This window comes from Myiozetetes cayanensis, unplaced genomic scaffold (assembly GCF_022539395.1).
Source record: "Myiozetetes cayanensis isolate MyiCay16 unplaced genomic scaffold, myiCay2020 scf3, whole genome shotgun sequence".
In the NCBI taxonomy this organism is placed as follows: domain Eukaryota; kingdom Metazoa; phylum Chordata; class Aves; order Passeriformes; family Tyrannidae; genus Myiozetetes; species Myiozetetes cayanensis.
Genome location: NW_026087521.1, coordinates 39,590,515 through 39,605,879, shown reverse-complemented (window position 1 = coordinate 39,605,879; position 15,365 = coordinate 39,590,515). Strand labels below are relative to the sequence as shown.

Sequence of the window (15,365 nt, the reverse complement as noted above, 5' to 3'; positions counted from 1 at the left end):
AACCATTTTGTTAAAATTCTACTTGTTTGAACCATAGTGATAACTCATAAAAAACAGTCCAACTGCATCAGAGAAATGGTCTAGCTCCTCCAGTACTGTTGTTATTTCTCAGTAGTACCATCCCCATGTTTAGGGACCTCGAGATACAGGTCTCAGGTTGTTTGTGATTAGCAGTTTATCTTTTGTCATTAGTTATTCTCCATGGATTTATCTTCCATTTATTTGTCTAGTATTTCCTTGAATACATGTAAGCCTTTAGCAATCAAAATATCCCTTGGCAGGCTAGTTCTGTGCCCTCTGTTTCCACACTAAATCACCCCCTGAGAAACTCCCATCTCTTTCATTTTGAACTCAGTTCTTCCTAACTGCCCTCAGTGTTGTTCCGTTCTGGTCTCACACAAAAGCATGAGCATTCATTTCATGTGTCAAAATTAAATACACAAGAATTCCAGCCTTACCTGCAAAGATCATTCATACAGCTTGAAATATAAGAATACGGATCTATGCTTTCATGGCAGCTGAGAAAAGGAAACTGTAGGAATATTTGGCACTTGAGGAATATGTCCTGTGCATTAAGAAGAATCAGTAAATGACAGTTAGCCAATACTTTCTGAACAGGCATAATTCCATAATATAGGATCCTTTATATCCCCATTAAACTTTGAGAATCTTGCAATCTCAATTTATTATTATACCTCTTTTATTATTCCTCCTAAAGTTTGCCCTCTCTGCCTAGGCTGCCTAGGCATGCTGCTCCTAAGCCAGCTGAGATGAAATAGTGTGAAATGAGAAAAAGGAGCGTTTTGTGTCAGTGCAGGAGCTGACCATGCTATTTCTGCAGTATTTCACAATTGCCAAAATAATGAGGTGTAAGGTGCCAGGACTGGAAACTGAACTCAAGTTTAATGTAGTAATGAGGAGCTCTGCCAGCAGACTAGTGCCACTTGGCACATACTATCTGAGCCTCTGTACTTTTAAGCTAAATATATGAAGAACTCTCTACCAACAGATCTAACCTGAGTCTTTCCTTTCTCAAAGCCTCAATGCATTTAAGACTTTTTTCAACATGCTGTATATTGCTAGATTCTTGTACCCTCAGTAGGCAGCAAATATTAAGAATATATATATATGTATGTATATGTATAAAGCATGATTAATTTACCTCAGTGGATTCTCCATTAGCTGAGCAAGGACTGGAAAAATCTGAGGCAGTAGGCATACAAGCTACATCACCTGAGGATTGCACAGCCCAGCTGTTTGCAAATTTAGCAATGTCCTCTGTATAATCACCAACTGCATGAAAACATTGGGAGAACAACAATGAAAAAGAAGTTGTCAACACAAACACAAAAGACACCTTTGAAATTTCTAATAATTTTTCAATGTGTTCATAATCTCAATTACAAATGTTTTCAGAGTACAAATGGTGAAGAAAAATGTTACTTCTCTTTTTTACTTCAGATTTAAATGAAAACATTAAAAAAACCATGACAAGGTCTTGTTTGGGGTTTTTGTAAGAGCAATTACTGATAATTTTATAACAAATATACAAATAATGACAAGTGTAATGCATTGAATACTTAAGAAAAAAACACATTTCTTTGAAACACATAAAGGCTTTGATCATGTTTCACAGAGGTCAGTTAGTGCTATTATCTCTCTCCTTTTCCCTTGTTGCAGAAAAGCCCTACAACAAACACACCACAACACGCCCACCTCTCCTCACACCTCCTCAATGAACCTCATCCCATTGGAATCAGCCCAACTTTCCAGTCTGTCCAGGTCCCTCTGTAGAGCCCTCCTGCCTTCCAGCGGATCAACACTCTCCCCCAGCTTGGTGTCATCTGCAAATTTGCTAATGGTGGACTCAATCCCCTCATCTAAATCATCGATAAAGATGTTAAACAGGACTGGGCCCAGCACTGATCCCTGGGGGACACCACTGGTGACCGACCGCCAGCTGGATGCAGCCCCGTTCACCACCAGTCTCTGGGCCTGGTCATCCAGCCAGTTCTTAACCCAGTACAGAATGCTCCTGCCCAAGCCATGGGCTGCCAGCTTTTCCAGGAGTATATGCTGGCAACTTTTTCAGGCTTTTACGAAAGATAATATATTTAAAGATCCGGAAATTACTATTTTTTAGAGATCATGTGAATTCATTAATTCCACCAAATACCATTTTTCTCTATTATTAAACATCACCAGTTTAAACTGGTTATTAAACATACCATGGTCTGGTGTGCAGAAGTTAATGCACAAAACTTATTGCTCTCATTGCAGAAGAGGTATGAGAAATTTATACTGGGCAGATTTTTAAAGATTATGCGAAGATAGGTACACTGAGTCTTCCTTCACTAAGAAAGTTAAAAAGCTCGATTATCAACCATAAAAAATGGTGAAAAAAGTTGGTGAGACAACTTTTGAGACCTAATAACGTGCAGAGCCATGGGACTAGGTTCTCCTTGCAGTTAATGGTAACAGTAAAATAGTCCTATCTTGTTTTTATAAGAGACTAAGAAAAATATTCCTCATATCCTCAAACTTGTTCTTTTTTCTCACATTAGTTCCAAGTAGGACAAAAGTCCCCATGGAGTATTCCCTACATGGACTACAGAATACAAGTTTAACTCATCTCTGCCTCAGACGTAGCATTGGGCAGCTCCTCATCCTACAGTGAAGTTGGAGGACCATAGGACACCATAGCAACAAGGAGATACAAGGAACTCCCTGGCAACAGTTTGGAAATTTACACATTTCAACTAGTATTTTTATGATGCTGATATAAAAGAATGACTTGAGATGGTGCTTTTCCCTTCATCTTTAAAACACATATAAAACCACAAACATTTGTTTATTTATTTATTATTTGAAGGTAATTTCATCAGCTAAGACAAACATAGCCCAAGTGTTTTGTTGAGCAAGAAAAGGCTTAAATGCAAATATAAATTATTTTTTAAACTCCAATCTTTTCCATTTGAATTTTGAATGATGAGGAGAAGCAAAAGTAGAGCAGATACACTATTTGACTGAAATAACTGAAAGAGGACTCTTCCTTTTTACAGCATTATATTTTAAGAGCATTATATTTAAAGTTAATATAGAAGTTGTTCACACAAGTTAAGGGTAAGCTATTTACTTACTATTTTGCAGTATCAGGTCATCATATTTATTGCCATTAAAATTTCCACAAAGGCCACAAGGTTTTCCCTTATGATCTTCTGTCAGCTTAATATAAATACCAGAGTTTCCATCCCAAGCAAGAGAAAAACCAAATGTAGTCTTCACCAGAATATAGTCAGCCAGTCTCTCAAGAAAAGCATTTCCAACTGTCTGAGGCAACATTAATCTGGAAAAACATAGTCTGCTTCAAAAATCTCAGATGAGATGAGGTTCTTGCTAGAAAAATACCACATAAAACACCACCACCTAACTCCTAAATCCTTTTTCCCTAGTGTATACAGTCACTCCATTCAATTCTTCATCATGTTTTTATCTTTTCTTCTGTTTACTTCTTTATATCAACCATCAAAAATGAATGCTTTTCTGTTGTATACACCTATCAGTTGTACCAATTATGAGCCTGAAAGGAGAATGAATCTTCCCTTTCAAAGCCCAGTTCAGCACACTAAGGAATACTTGACTTTACAAGCATGCTGCATTGGGCAAGGAGCTCTATAACGCTATGACCTTCTGGGCACTGGGTTATCACTGGGTTAAACATCTGCATATGGAGAAACTTACAGCACAGAAAATACTATTGACAAAAAAGTTGCATGTCTTCCTCCCTTGGTCAAGACCACTGGACAATAATAAGCACAGATCTAATCCTAATCTTCCAAAGTTGCTTCTGTTGGGTTGAACAGTATCACTGTAGCTATCAGTCTCAGACACTAATATCCACATTAACTCTCTGAAATTTTCTGTAATTTATCAACTAGTAAAATAAATTTCTGATAGCCTTGAGCTCATCTTTTTACCTATTAAAAAAAAAAAAAAAAAAAAAAGGTAAATTTTGGAGTTTGATGTACCTCAGAGAAGTTTTGTGGAGTTTGTGCCTCAAGGGGGCTTAGAATCTTTGTTTTAACCAACTCAGACTCACCTGGAAGAAGATCATGTCTTGTACTAGCTACAGCTACCAAGAATAAATAATGACTGCCTTGTTCAAAATGGCATCAGGATGCACCAAGGATTAGCTAGGGCTGCCTGACACAGACTTTATCTGTACAAAGTAGGGATGAACAATTGTTAGGTTACATCTGAGAAGCTGAAGACAAGGTTAATGCAGGGAGTGTGTTCTATTCTCTCTCAGGTATTACATCAGGACTGTTACATCTGCTCCTCCTAGAGCTCTGTCAGTCCCAATATAGAACAGCAAGGGATCAATGCAGACATAGACTGAATTATTTGATCTGGAAGGTGTAAAAAGCATCAATTTCTCTAACTCCACATAATCTTTTCACGATAAATTACTAAACCGCACCATTAGAACACTTACCTGATTCCATTTTTTCTTACTTCATGGCCTGAAATAATTATTTCTTCCTGGTTCGAAAAAAATAAGCTGATGGACCTCTGACAAGTATATACAGAACCATAACAGTGAGGACTGTTATGAACCTTAGATGGGAAAAATATACACACAATAAGAATAACTGTTTGTTCTCAATAATTTCACAGCATTTTTCATAAATTCATACATGATATTTTACATTTCTATGCTCCAGTTACTGAAAGAGCTTTACAAATAAATACCTGAAATACTTAAAAGTCACAATTACAAAGATATGCAAAACCAGGAGTTCATGCTAGCCAACACTAGTGAGAAATACAGCAACTGTTGAATAGCACAAAGCATCACATGACAGAGATTTGAATACTGGATGAAATAGTCAGGTATTTTACACTGATGAACTTCAGGGACACTGTAGTGAGCTAGCTGATAGCTGCCAAAGTAGGAGTTCCTTATTTGCAAACACCCCTCTTGCTCTGTTTCTAGAGGTCTGGTCTATAAGACAGGACTACAAACCAGTACAGAACGCCAACATAATACCAGCACTCTCACTGCCAGCTGGGACTCATACCAGCTGAACTACAACGTGCCTTCCTGAACCACTCAGGATGTTTCGAGATTTTGAAGTGCTCCCACAGATTACTGCAGGTATCTAATTTACATGGATCTGTTAAAATCCACTCTGCACTGGCTTTCCAGCCCTGCTAATGGAGAAGGGTAGACTTTCCTGAAGTGTGCTTTTGCCCATTATACATATATAGCATAGTGAGCAAGGGGACTGGTTTGAGTCATATTTTGGTTTGAGTCATCAGCTTCTCTATCTCGAATATAGTAGTCTCGGGACTTGAAAAGAGTGTGGTTTTCCTTGAGCAAAACTTCAACAGCTTTCATCAATCTCTGTGGGGTTGAGCCACCCTAACCTTTGGGATGTCCTATAGTGCTTAAAAAGCCTGAGAGCTTATTTTAGACACCATTGAAGAGAGAGGGGAATATGTTTTGAAACTTAGATGCCTATCATTACCTAAATTAAAATGTAGACAGAGTTTAGATAACTCAAATATGACATGTTACTGTGTGTGTCACCATTCTTTGAGAAGGATGGGAATTGCATTACCAGTTTACTTGACAGTACTGTGAAGCTAAATAAATTCATAACATTTTACATACAGTGCTAACGCATACTCGAATTAATCTTCCTTAATTGACACTTAATCCTGGAAGTAAGAACCAGTTAGTTTCTTTGAGTGAAATAAACCAAAGCAGGAAAAGCATTAAGTGTTTTTACATGTATAAAAATAATCATAATTAAAGACAACATAAATGTTACTAGTACTGACAGATGGCTTCTCTGTAAACCCAGTCTAAGACAGAAACACAATCAAGGAAAATCAAAATAATTTTTGTGGGTTTTTTCTTCTCTTGAGAGGTGGATTATTAAAGCCAGAAGGACCTAAATGTGAGGATTTGGCAAGGTTTTTGGCTCTCCATTGCCCAGTCTGTAGAGACTGCAGTCTCACATTACTCATGAATTTGCTGACTAAACATTTTCAGTTTTCAGTAAAACATGACATTTTTTCCAGCAATTGAATGGAAGCTTCTCTCTTTCCAGAGCAATTGAATCCCCTGACATACTGATTCTAGATTTTAATATAATCTTGGTCTTGGCTACAGCAATTTCTGAAAACTCCTATCAGTTCACAGCTGCATATAGAATTCAGAGAATTAAAATTATATTGTGGAAGGCAGGTATAACAGCATCTCTCTATATCTTCAGTGAATAGAAACGGCAGTTTTAATGGTAGATTTATCTTCACTTAGTGCTGTTATCTGAGGGAAGAGAAGATCATCTGTTTATAAATAAAGTCCTCAGAGCAGAAATCAGCATGTAGATCTGCCCTCATCCCTGCAAGCACTGTACCCACCAAGGCTCAGAATTAGGATTCCTCTTGTCCCCTTTTCCCTGCCCAGTCAGCATTAAATCCCAACCACTGTGTATAAAGTAATATAATGAGTTTGTATGCTCTCCCCACAGTAACTAAGCCTGACAAACAGGGCATCTTTCTTCAAACATGGTATAGGTTTGAACTCTCCCTGACCCAAAGCCATTAACCACAGATACCCAGCAACTTGAAGAAATTACTAAAAAGAGTGCCTTCTATACATAGGTCAAGATGAAGGCTTTTGAGCTGTTAATCTTCTCTGCATGACTTAGAGGTAATCCAAAATTAGAATGTAAATCCCCAGAGAGGACAGGATGGGAGAGCAAATCCCATCGGCCAGGGAGACAGATCCTCACAGCACGTCAGTGGCTGCGAACTGGGGCCCAGTATGCTCAAGTGCCTGGCAAGTGATAACTGTTTGCACTTCACTCAGCAAATTAGTTTTTCTTACAATATGATAGCTTCAGTTCATTGACGTTTCCAAGGTTTGCTTTGAGACCCATGGTATCTCCAAGAAGGGAGAGCAAAAATCCCATTAAGGATAGGAGGAGTAAGAAATATTCTTTTTAATATCCTGACTCTGTTGATTATAATTTCAGCAGTATTTTGAGTTACTGTACATAGGTTTAGACACTTCCAGAAGAATAGTTTTATATCTAAGTAAGCAACGACCAGTTTGGTACATTTGTTGTCTCTCTACTTATTTTACTTACTCATTTATATTTACTTACATACCTATTTCTAGTGTATGTTCACATACTTACCCAAACAGTGTACTGAGGTTCTAGAGTACTGCAATCTTTTGCAAAAATATAGGAGCAATTTCCTGGGAAGTAGTAGTAGATGCCATCAAATGTTTCAAAATGATACTGTCCCCACGACTTGCAGATCCCATCTCGGTCCTTACCAGTGTTAGGTACTGGAGAGAACATAATGAGTTTACAACAAGCACTGTCATAAAAAATTGACAGGTGTCACAGTCATCTATGAAAGTAGGAGCTCAGAAAGGAAGTAAGAGCTTAAAAAGGAAATACATAGAAAGTACAAAAGATAAACTCATTTCTTCAACTTTAAATAAAGTCAGTACTTTTTCTTAATCTTTAGTCTGCAGTTTTAACCATGTGCAATCATCATTAATTTTTTTATTTGCCACAGTGGAGACATTTTAATTACAAATAGAGGTAAGGGATTTAGATATCCTGCCAGTCCTGGAAGACAATTCTTGTTGATCCCTACACACAGCAAATTCCAGAAACTAGTGCACTGAAATAGTTCGTAATTTTATTTGCAGTAAGTCACTGTTCAAAAAAAGGCAGTGGCTTTTTGGTTGTTCAACTAACTATAAAAAAGTTGGCTGGCTATGGATGCACTAGGCAATGATTTGTCTGTTATGGTATCTGTACATTATTACAGCCCAAGTGCTAAAATATAGGCATTCCTGCTCTCTGTACATCCCTAACACTCCTAGCTACTTGTTGAATGAGAGTCTTACTACAGAGGAATCACAAATATGCTGCTAATGGTATTGTTTTCAAAAGCTGCATCTCCCTTGAAGCTGAAACTAAACCCTTTGGCCCAAAACTTACCAATTTGGCACCTGCTTCCTTGAGCCTGAAATAACTGACAGTCACAATCACCTGCCTCTGTGCAGGCTGCTCCATTAAGGCACTCCTGAGGACATGAACCTGTAAGCAAGCATAGCAGCCTTTTAGTAGATACAGTATTTTGCAAATAAGCTGTGAGATCCCCATTAAATCTGTTTATTGTTAAATCACAAGCAGATATATTAGCTGAGAAAATTAACCAATAACAATCTCCATTTTTTAGCATTACTTAATTTTATCCTTTGTGTTCCTTGGTTAAAAGAGAAGCAAGGTTCTCTCTCTTTTGGTTTGAGACTTGTAAACTAACAAAGGAGCAAAAGGTCAACCTCCTCCCAGCAAACAAAAGGTCAAGTTCCCATGTAAAGAAATCAAATCCCAGTCCTGCTGATCTCAAAATATGCAGGACACAGATTATTCTAATTTACTAAATTCAGCATAATTTATACATATTTTCACCTCCTCCCTCCTAAGCATTACAGCAAAGGGTACATTCAATTTATGATTAGTCCATAATATATAATTTACAGAGTCAAAACCAGTCATAAACAACCTTCCCCACATGCTAAAAAAAAAAAGTCAGTTAAAAGTTTTTTTCTGCTTAAGAGGTGACTGGAGTCAGAGACTTTAGATTCCATGGGAATGGCTTGTCTTATGTTATAATTAGTAATTCTTTCCAAAAGTAGTTACATTAAAGGGTTTTATAGTGTGTTTGAAAGCTAAGACCTCCCTGTCATTTACTAATCATCGTTGAGGGAGGTCTAAATCATAATTCTCCAAAAGTGGGGAAGAAAAGTAGTCCCAAAGCAAAACTTCTTCAGGTTTTGTAGATAGTTGTTTTTGTCCTTGGAGAAGGATTAAAACCCTACATACAAAAGCTTTCAGTGTTGCTGATGGAGATTAAAAAAGCACCGCACAAAGCAGGAAATAAACCTGCTAGTGACACTGAATGGGAACAAAATGGGACCTTTACATTAAAGGTACACAGAAGCTACCAACTATTATGAACATCATCCTTCATTGTGAAAATTCCTTTGCATGCTTAGCTTTGAATTTTTTCCACACAGTTATTGTAAAAATACTGACAAAGCAGAAAATATTGCTTCTAGAACAGCACTAATGTGGAAAAGTTCTTTGCTATTGTTAGAATTGTGAGTTGCAAAATTGCATATATCCTTTTACATAGGAAATGCAACAGAAAGCACCTACACATGCATTTTACAGGAAGGATACCAAAATCCCAAACCAAGTGGAATACAATGAACTTTACTGTAAAACAACTTCTGTAACTTGGGCCTCCTTTACATGTTTGTACAATCCTTAAAACTCTCCAGGAGCAGATGCGTGTTCATTGCCTGAGCACTCCTGTCCCTTTGCACAACCAGTTACATGCCTCTCTGACATACCTACATCCTTTGCCAAGACCAGAAAAAAAGTGGCAGAAAAGAACAGAACTAAATTTTTAAAAAAAGACAACATCAAAGTATTGGCTTAGTTGGCTGTTCAGATTTGGTTGTAAGGTCTTATTTTGAAAGGACAATTTTACCAGGAATTTTTTTTTTAATTTAACATGGATAAAATGAGAAAATGAGACAGGGCGGGATTTTGTAGGGGACATAAAGAAGAGGGCTTCCACAGCCCATGGTAACACAGGGGAGCTGGTAAGAAGGCAGTATTTTTAGCACTCTCTCCTCCCAAGTGTGAGGAGCACAGCACTCACCTCCTGGTGGACTCTGCATCTGGGCCCCATGAAGGTGCGACCAAGAGGCAGCTTGAACCTGTCAGAGAAATGTGAAAGCAAAATCAGGGTGTTTGTGGTTTACAAATGAGCTGATAAGAGCCTGAGGCCTTCACCCAAACACTGGGTTGGGACTTTTAATACAAAACATCAGTTTGCATCTCAGCCAGCAAGGTGGAGTTGTGGGTGCTGCAGGAGGGATTGGCAGGCTGGGGAGGAGAAGCACAGGTTTTGAGGGGATGGGAAAAGGACACAGATGTGCTGTGAGATCACTGCTTACTTTTCCTCATGCCCTCCAATTCCAGTGAACCACTGAGGCTCCACCTGGGAAGTTTTGCATTTCCATTTAGAAGTAAAAGTGAAGGGACAGAGAACAATCTGCTGCATTCACTTCAGTCAAATACCCATAGCTGGGAAGCTTGAAGATGTGACATCCCTCTATATCATCCTCTCCCCTGACTCATGCTCTGTGCTGCACCCTGATCATCCCACTGTGGCCACTCTAGCTGCAATGGATTTCATGTCCTCCTTGAGGTCCTTCAGAATTGCGTTTTGGTTCATCCCAAACAAAAGAGAAAGTGGATCTGCCTGAGCTGCTTCCTTTTTGGGAATATTAGGAGCATCAGACTATGAGGAAGCCCTGGGTCTGACCCAGCACTCTGCTACTGCAGCTTGTCACGTCACATTGTTCCTTCCAAGAACTGATCCCATTCCAGGCTGAAAGTACTCTGGGGCTTTTTCCCCCAACTAGTCTGACTGAAAAGTTTAGCAGGGTGAAGTGCTCAGTGGTTACATATTTCCCACTTACATTTATTCATGGCCAGTTTAAATCCCTTCTTTTACAAATCTGGGCCCTTTAGCTTAAACAGTTACTCTTCCCTCTGTTTTTTATTTATTTCCTATTTGATACTCTGTGAGAAAAAGTTACCCTTCTGTGCTCCCCACAGACATAGGCACTAGCCTTTGGCTGCACAACTAAGTACAAAATTTGTTTTAGTCTTTGCTTGCAAGCTTTTTTTTCTTCCCTCTTGATACCAGTCATTCTCCATGTCTGGAGCTTGAACTGATGGATCTGAAAGTGAATGGCACCATGAAAGGAACATGCTAGGTTAAATCTTGCTCATTGCCTCTTACAGACATAAAGACTTCACTTTTCCAAATGGAAATGTTTTGTGGAATGCATCTAAGTAGCATGATCTGCCTAAAATCAACCTGAAATGGATTTCATAGAATCACCACCTGGAAGATCCCCACACCAAAATTATTCCTGGTTACCACGGCCCACTGATAGCTGGAGAGGGTCCCTTCCCTCCCTGCACAAGACCTGATAGCTACTCCAAACTGCCCTCCTCAGGAAGGTGGCTTTTGGCCTACGTGTTATTTTGGGGCCGTAAAGTGTCCTTGGTGCAACAGCACATCCACACTGAGGCCCCCTCCAAGGACACCACCAGTCCACTTCTCTCAGAGGCTTGGTTCATTTTAGCACAGCATTTCACACCTGCTGCCTTCTGACTCAGTCAGGGGCACATAGATCTCAAAGGGACTTGGAGAAAATCAGCCCTGGTTTGGCTGCAGGCTCCTTGCAAAAACCCTGAGGAGACACAGTCTCCAGCTTCCTGCCTACCCCCATCAAACGGGGTTATAACCCTTGGCTGGGCTCCATAACCCAGGTATGTACCAGTGGGGGAACGAGATTTCTCTGTTTACTATTAAATTTCAGTGCAGCATTGCCAGGATGCAACACTGAGGCAGTGGGGGCCGAGGCGATAGGAACCAGGGCTGCGCTGGAGCCACCATTGCACCACATGCATGGGGAACCTCGCCAGCGGTGCCGCCACTGCGCCTCTCACCAAACACGAACAGCTTCCCAGGACATTCTGTTCACCCTTACAAAAGACAGAGAGAGACATGGCAGGTTTATTTCCCGTGGTGTGCGTCAGTCAGCTCATCAGGGAAGGTCGCCCACTGGGTGCTCTGCTGAGAGTGAATGAAGGCATGAGGCCCCGGGTCAGTCGGGTCTGAGCAGAGGGGGACTAGCTGCTGTTCCTCACTGTCCTCTTGTTACCGCAGCCTTTCTCCCCACAAAGGCTCATTTGTAAGGATGGCAAAGGCCCAGGGCAGAAAAAGGGAGGAGGGTTTTCCCTCCCTCCCACTTTTGGAGGTATAACCTACCTCAGCTGTTACAAGATCTCTTTTCTGTCGAGTTGCATTAAACTCATTTCTGAAAGAAAACAAAAAGGAACTTGTATTATCAAAGGTCCCTGGAGCAACCTGAATAAGCAACTCCCTTGAGAGGTGTTTCTCTCTGATTACCATAACTTTATCAAAGAGGTCTTTCTTGGGTTAACATTTACAAAGGTGATTTTTTTTTTCCTTTTTTTTTGTCACTGTCTCATTTTACAGAATTGGGCAGCACTCTGATCTCTGCTTGAACAGGGAGGAACTTGGAGCTTGCAGGGAAACGTAAACAGGCAAAACAGGCTTACACAACAGGATACAAAATTGTAAAGCTGCTTCATATTTACTTGATGCTACGTGTGAGTGGCTGTAAGTTCCCCTAAGTGTTTCTTGATTATACTGTGATGGTACTTGTAACAGCAAGATATGACTCTCCAGCTGGAGCCAACTTAAATTTGTAATTAAGTTTCAAAACGAGGGCATCAAACTATGAAACACACTTGGTTCTATCAACACTCCAACATGGCATACCATTTGACGTGCATGTGTGTTCGCCAGATGTATTAGATGTCATTAGACATTTGAAGCTACGTCCAGCTGGATGCTTCCATTGAAATGGATGGCATAGTTCCCATTTAATTCAATGGGATCAGGAACATTCCCTAGTTTGGGTTTTGTTTGGATTTCAGCTTCTACATGAAGATTTGTATTGAAAATGTTTATTTTAAGGTTGTACAGCACTTACTTCTCTCTGCTTCAAATAGCAGCTAGGATTTTATCATGCAATTAAGAATGTAGAAGGATACTCATTTAATGTATTTTTCCAGTCATGAAATCATGATCTCATGCTGGTTTCATTCCATTATTCCTCTAAGCATTCTCAAGACCATAGAAGTATCATTTTTCATATGGAACTCCATTTTTCAAACAGAGGACCCATGCCCATTATGTAAATACTTTGAAAAGAGTTGTAAACATTCTGCAAGTGTGTTCTACATCCAACCTACATGAAGGTGACATTTTACATGTTGAATTCAAGGCTATATTTTACTTTCTAACTTGCACAGTGTCACACTCATTCTTTTAGTAGGACTTGACAAATAAGGAATAAAACCTTACCTCAAAGTTCTTCTCAAAGGAGAAAGCTTGCAATAAGATCCTGCAGATTAAAAAGTCATCAAGTTAAACATTTTTTTCCTACAGCATCACTCCGCCCTTGGCAAGCAATGTCAAGTTTAAAACAACACTACTGAATTTTGGTTTTCAATGATCCTGAGTTTTCCAGAGCATCTTTGCACAAAATTTTTCTGTTTCGAAGGAATGTAGCATTCCATGCTTTCCTTCCTGAGGACTTGATTCTCTCAAGCTTTATTCACCTGCAAGTTTTCATGGTCTCAGTTCTGGTACATGCTCCCATGAAAGAGAGAAAACAGTTCATAGTTCTGCAGAGGCTCATAACAAAACTGATAAAATACAAGAGGTGCTCAGAGCTTTCCAGAAGCCAACTTCAAGGGTTATAATAATTTTCTGAGTGTTACTTGTAAGATTCAATTGTAAATAATTTTAAATTAGTCCATGCTTCAAACAAGGAAAAAAATAAACAAACAAAACCAAACACACAAAACAACAAAACAATTTCTCATTGCCTTAGAAATCTTTATAACTGCTGCAGGAAAACTATCCACAAGATTCAGTTGCACTGCATAGAAAATAACATCATTTCTGTAACTAGAAGAGCAATTATTTACCCTATCAGTCAAAAAATTTTAAACAAACTGCAGGTGCAGTCTGTTCAGACAAAATCATAAATCACACCCCACTGAAAATGCTTACTTATTTGACAAAAATAGCAAGAAAGACAAGAAGCTTAGGTTTTGTTCATAAGTAATTGTTTTGCAACAAATTCAGACATATAAAAATGTGTCTTAAAAAAAAAGTTATATTTTAGTTTCTACACCTGTGAGAGAGAATGGTGATACGATACAGGTTTGTTTAATTTGCATTTATAAGCTCCAGCAAGGTCAAAAAATATAATTACAGAAAAATATTTAGAGAAATCTTTGTAAAAGTTAAAAGAAATGGAATAAAATTCTTACCTTGCAAAGAGGACAGCAGTGAATGAAACAAGAATATACTCCACGGTATCATTAAACTGAGCTTTCCTACAATGTTCATTTCAGTATAAGTTAGGAATAGGGAATTTATCCAAATTAATGGCTTTGATTACATGGCATCTTAGAATTATGTATTTCTACAGTGTGTTTATATCCTTTAAAAATTAATTGGATGCATTATTTAAAACAATGCAATGCAAAAAAGGAAAATAAAAGGAGACATCAAGCTTGGTAGCTACATACAGCTTCAGGAGCTTTGCGAGTGTTGCATACAACTTCCTGGCTGCATGTCTCTCATTAGTAATGCATGGTAACTCCTCAGCAGGGTCTGTATTAGTTACACTTGCACCAGACCTGCAAGTATTACTCCTCTGTTCGATTGAATCGGCCCTTTATAACATAGCAGACAATGACACAGAAATGTTGCCATGTCATGGTGGTTTGAGAGATCTGTCAGTCGTCACATGCCTTTGTGTGCTTTGAGGCTTGAGCTGAGTGCTGCTCTTTACCGCTTAGTATAGCAAAATATCTTTGCAAGACCCTGAAATGATACTACCGTATAAACTGTAACCAGATGGTTTTAGAGATTAACATATTAATGTTTCTTATCTGTCCTCAAAGGGGAGAGATGAACTTCTATTAAATAATACACTTGGATCTTTAAGAATATTTTAGATGCATTTCTGTGTATAGTTTGTTTTGATCATAAATGAAGCCTTCTCAGAGGATAATTAAATTTAATTTTTAATAAAACTTGTTATTAAAATTTTGTATTAGAAAAAAGAAGAAAGAAGTCAACAGGGCCAATGGGTTTACTTTCTGATTTTCATTAAAATATAAAAATATAATTTCACCAAAATTAAAAATTATGTTTTAAAATTACTCTTATCTGCTTTACCATAATTTTAAATTTTAAAAATAAATACCGATTTACTGTAAACAGAATCATTAAAAAGTACAGTTTCAAAGACACGTATAATACTACTTGAAACCACTACAGCTTATTTTATTTTGCAAAGCCTGTCTTTTGCCTAGCCCTCTGCTCTTCCTAGGATGTGCTTTGTGAGACCCTCTAAGCATGGTACAAAAGATGGGTTTGGACCCTAATAAAATTTAGAAATTGATGGCCTCTCTCAGGCAAAACATTCTCCATCATTTTTCGAGATTTTTCTCTTTTCTGCTCCCCAGCTGGACAAAAAGAGAAGGCAAATGAAAACACTCAGCCTCTCCAACCACAGACAAGGACAAAACCCTGTATCCACATAGCAGCCAAGAGTACCTGTG

The 15,365-nt window shown here is 38.6% G+C and overlaps 1 protein-coding gene across 1 annotated transcript in view; it reads right to left on the bottom strand.

The window, feature by feature from the left end:
- Positions 1–14,116, bottom strand: part of OTOGL (otogelin like) — a 93,936-nt gene extending 79,820 nt beyond the window's left edge. Inside the window, exons 1-10 of the mRNA XM_050324827.1 lie at positions 14,064–14,116; positions 13,087–13,126; positions 11,962–12,010; positions 9,772–9,829; positions 8,037–8,135; positions 7,215–7,369; positions 4,496–4,617; positions 3,141–3,346; positions 1,163–1,293; positions 459–565 (exon numbers count right to left, since the gene is read on the bottom strand). Of these exons, the coding sequence (XP_050180784.1) occupies positions 459–565; positions 1,163–1,293; positions 3,141–3,346; positions 4,496–4,617; positions 7,215–7,369; positions 8,037–8,135; positions 9,772–9,829; positions 11,962–12,010; positions 13,087–13,126; positions 14,064–14,115 (1,019 nt within the window). The 5' untranslated portion in view covers position 14,116. The remainder of the gene's footprint in view (positions 1–458; positions 566–1,162; positions 1,294–3,140; positions 3,347–4,495; positions 4,618–7,214; positions 7,370–8,036; positions 8,136–9,771; positions 9,830–11,961; positions 12,011–13,086; positions 13,127–14,063) is intronic.
- Positions 14,117–15,365: the final 1,249 nt, after the last annotated feature.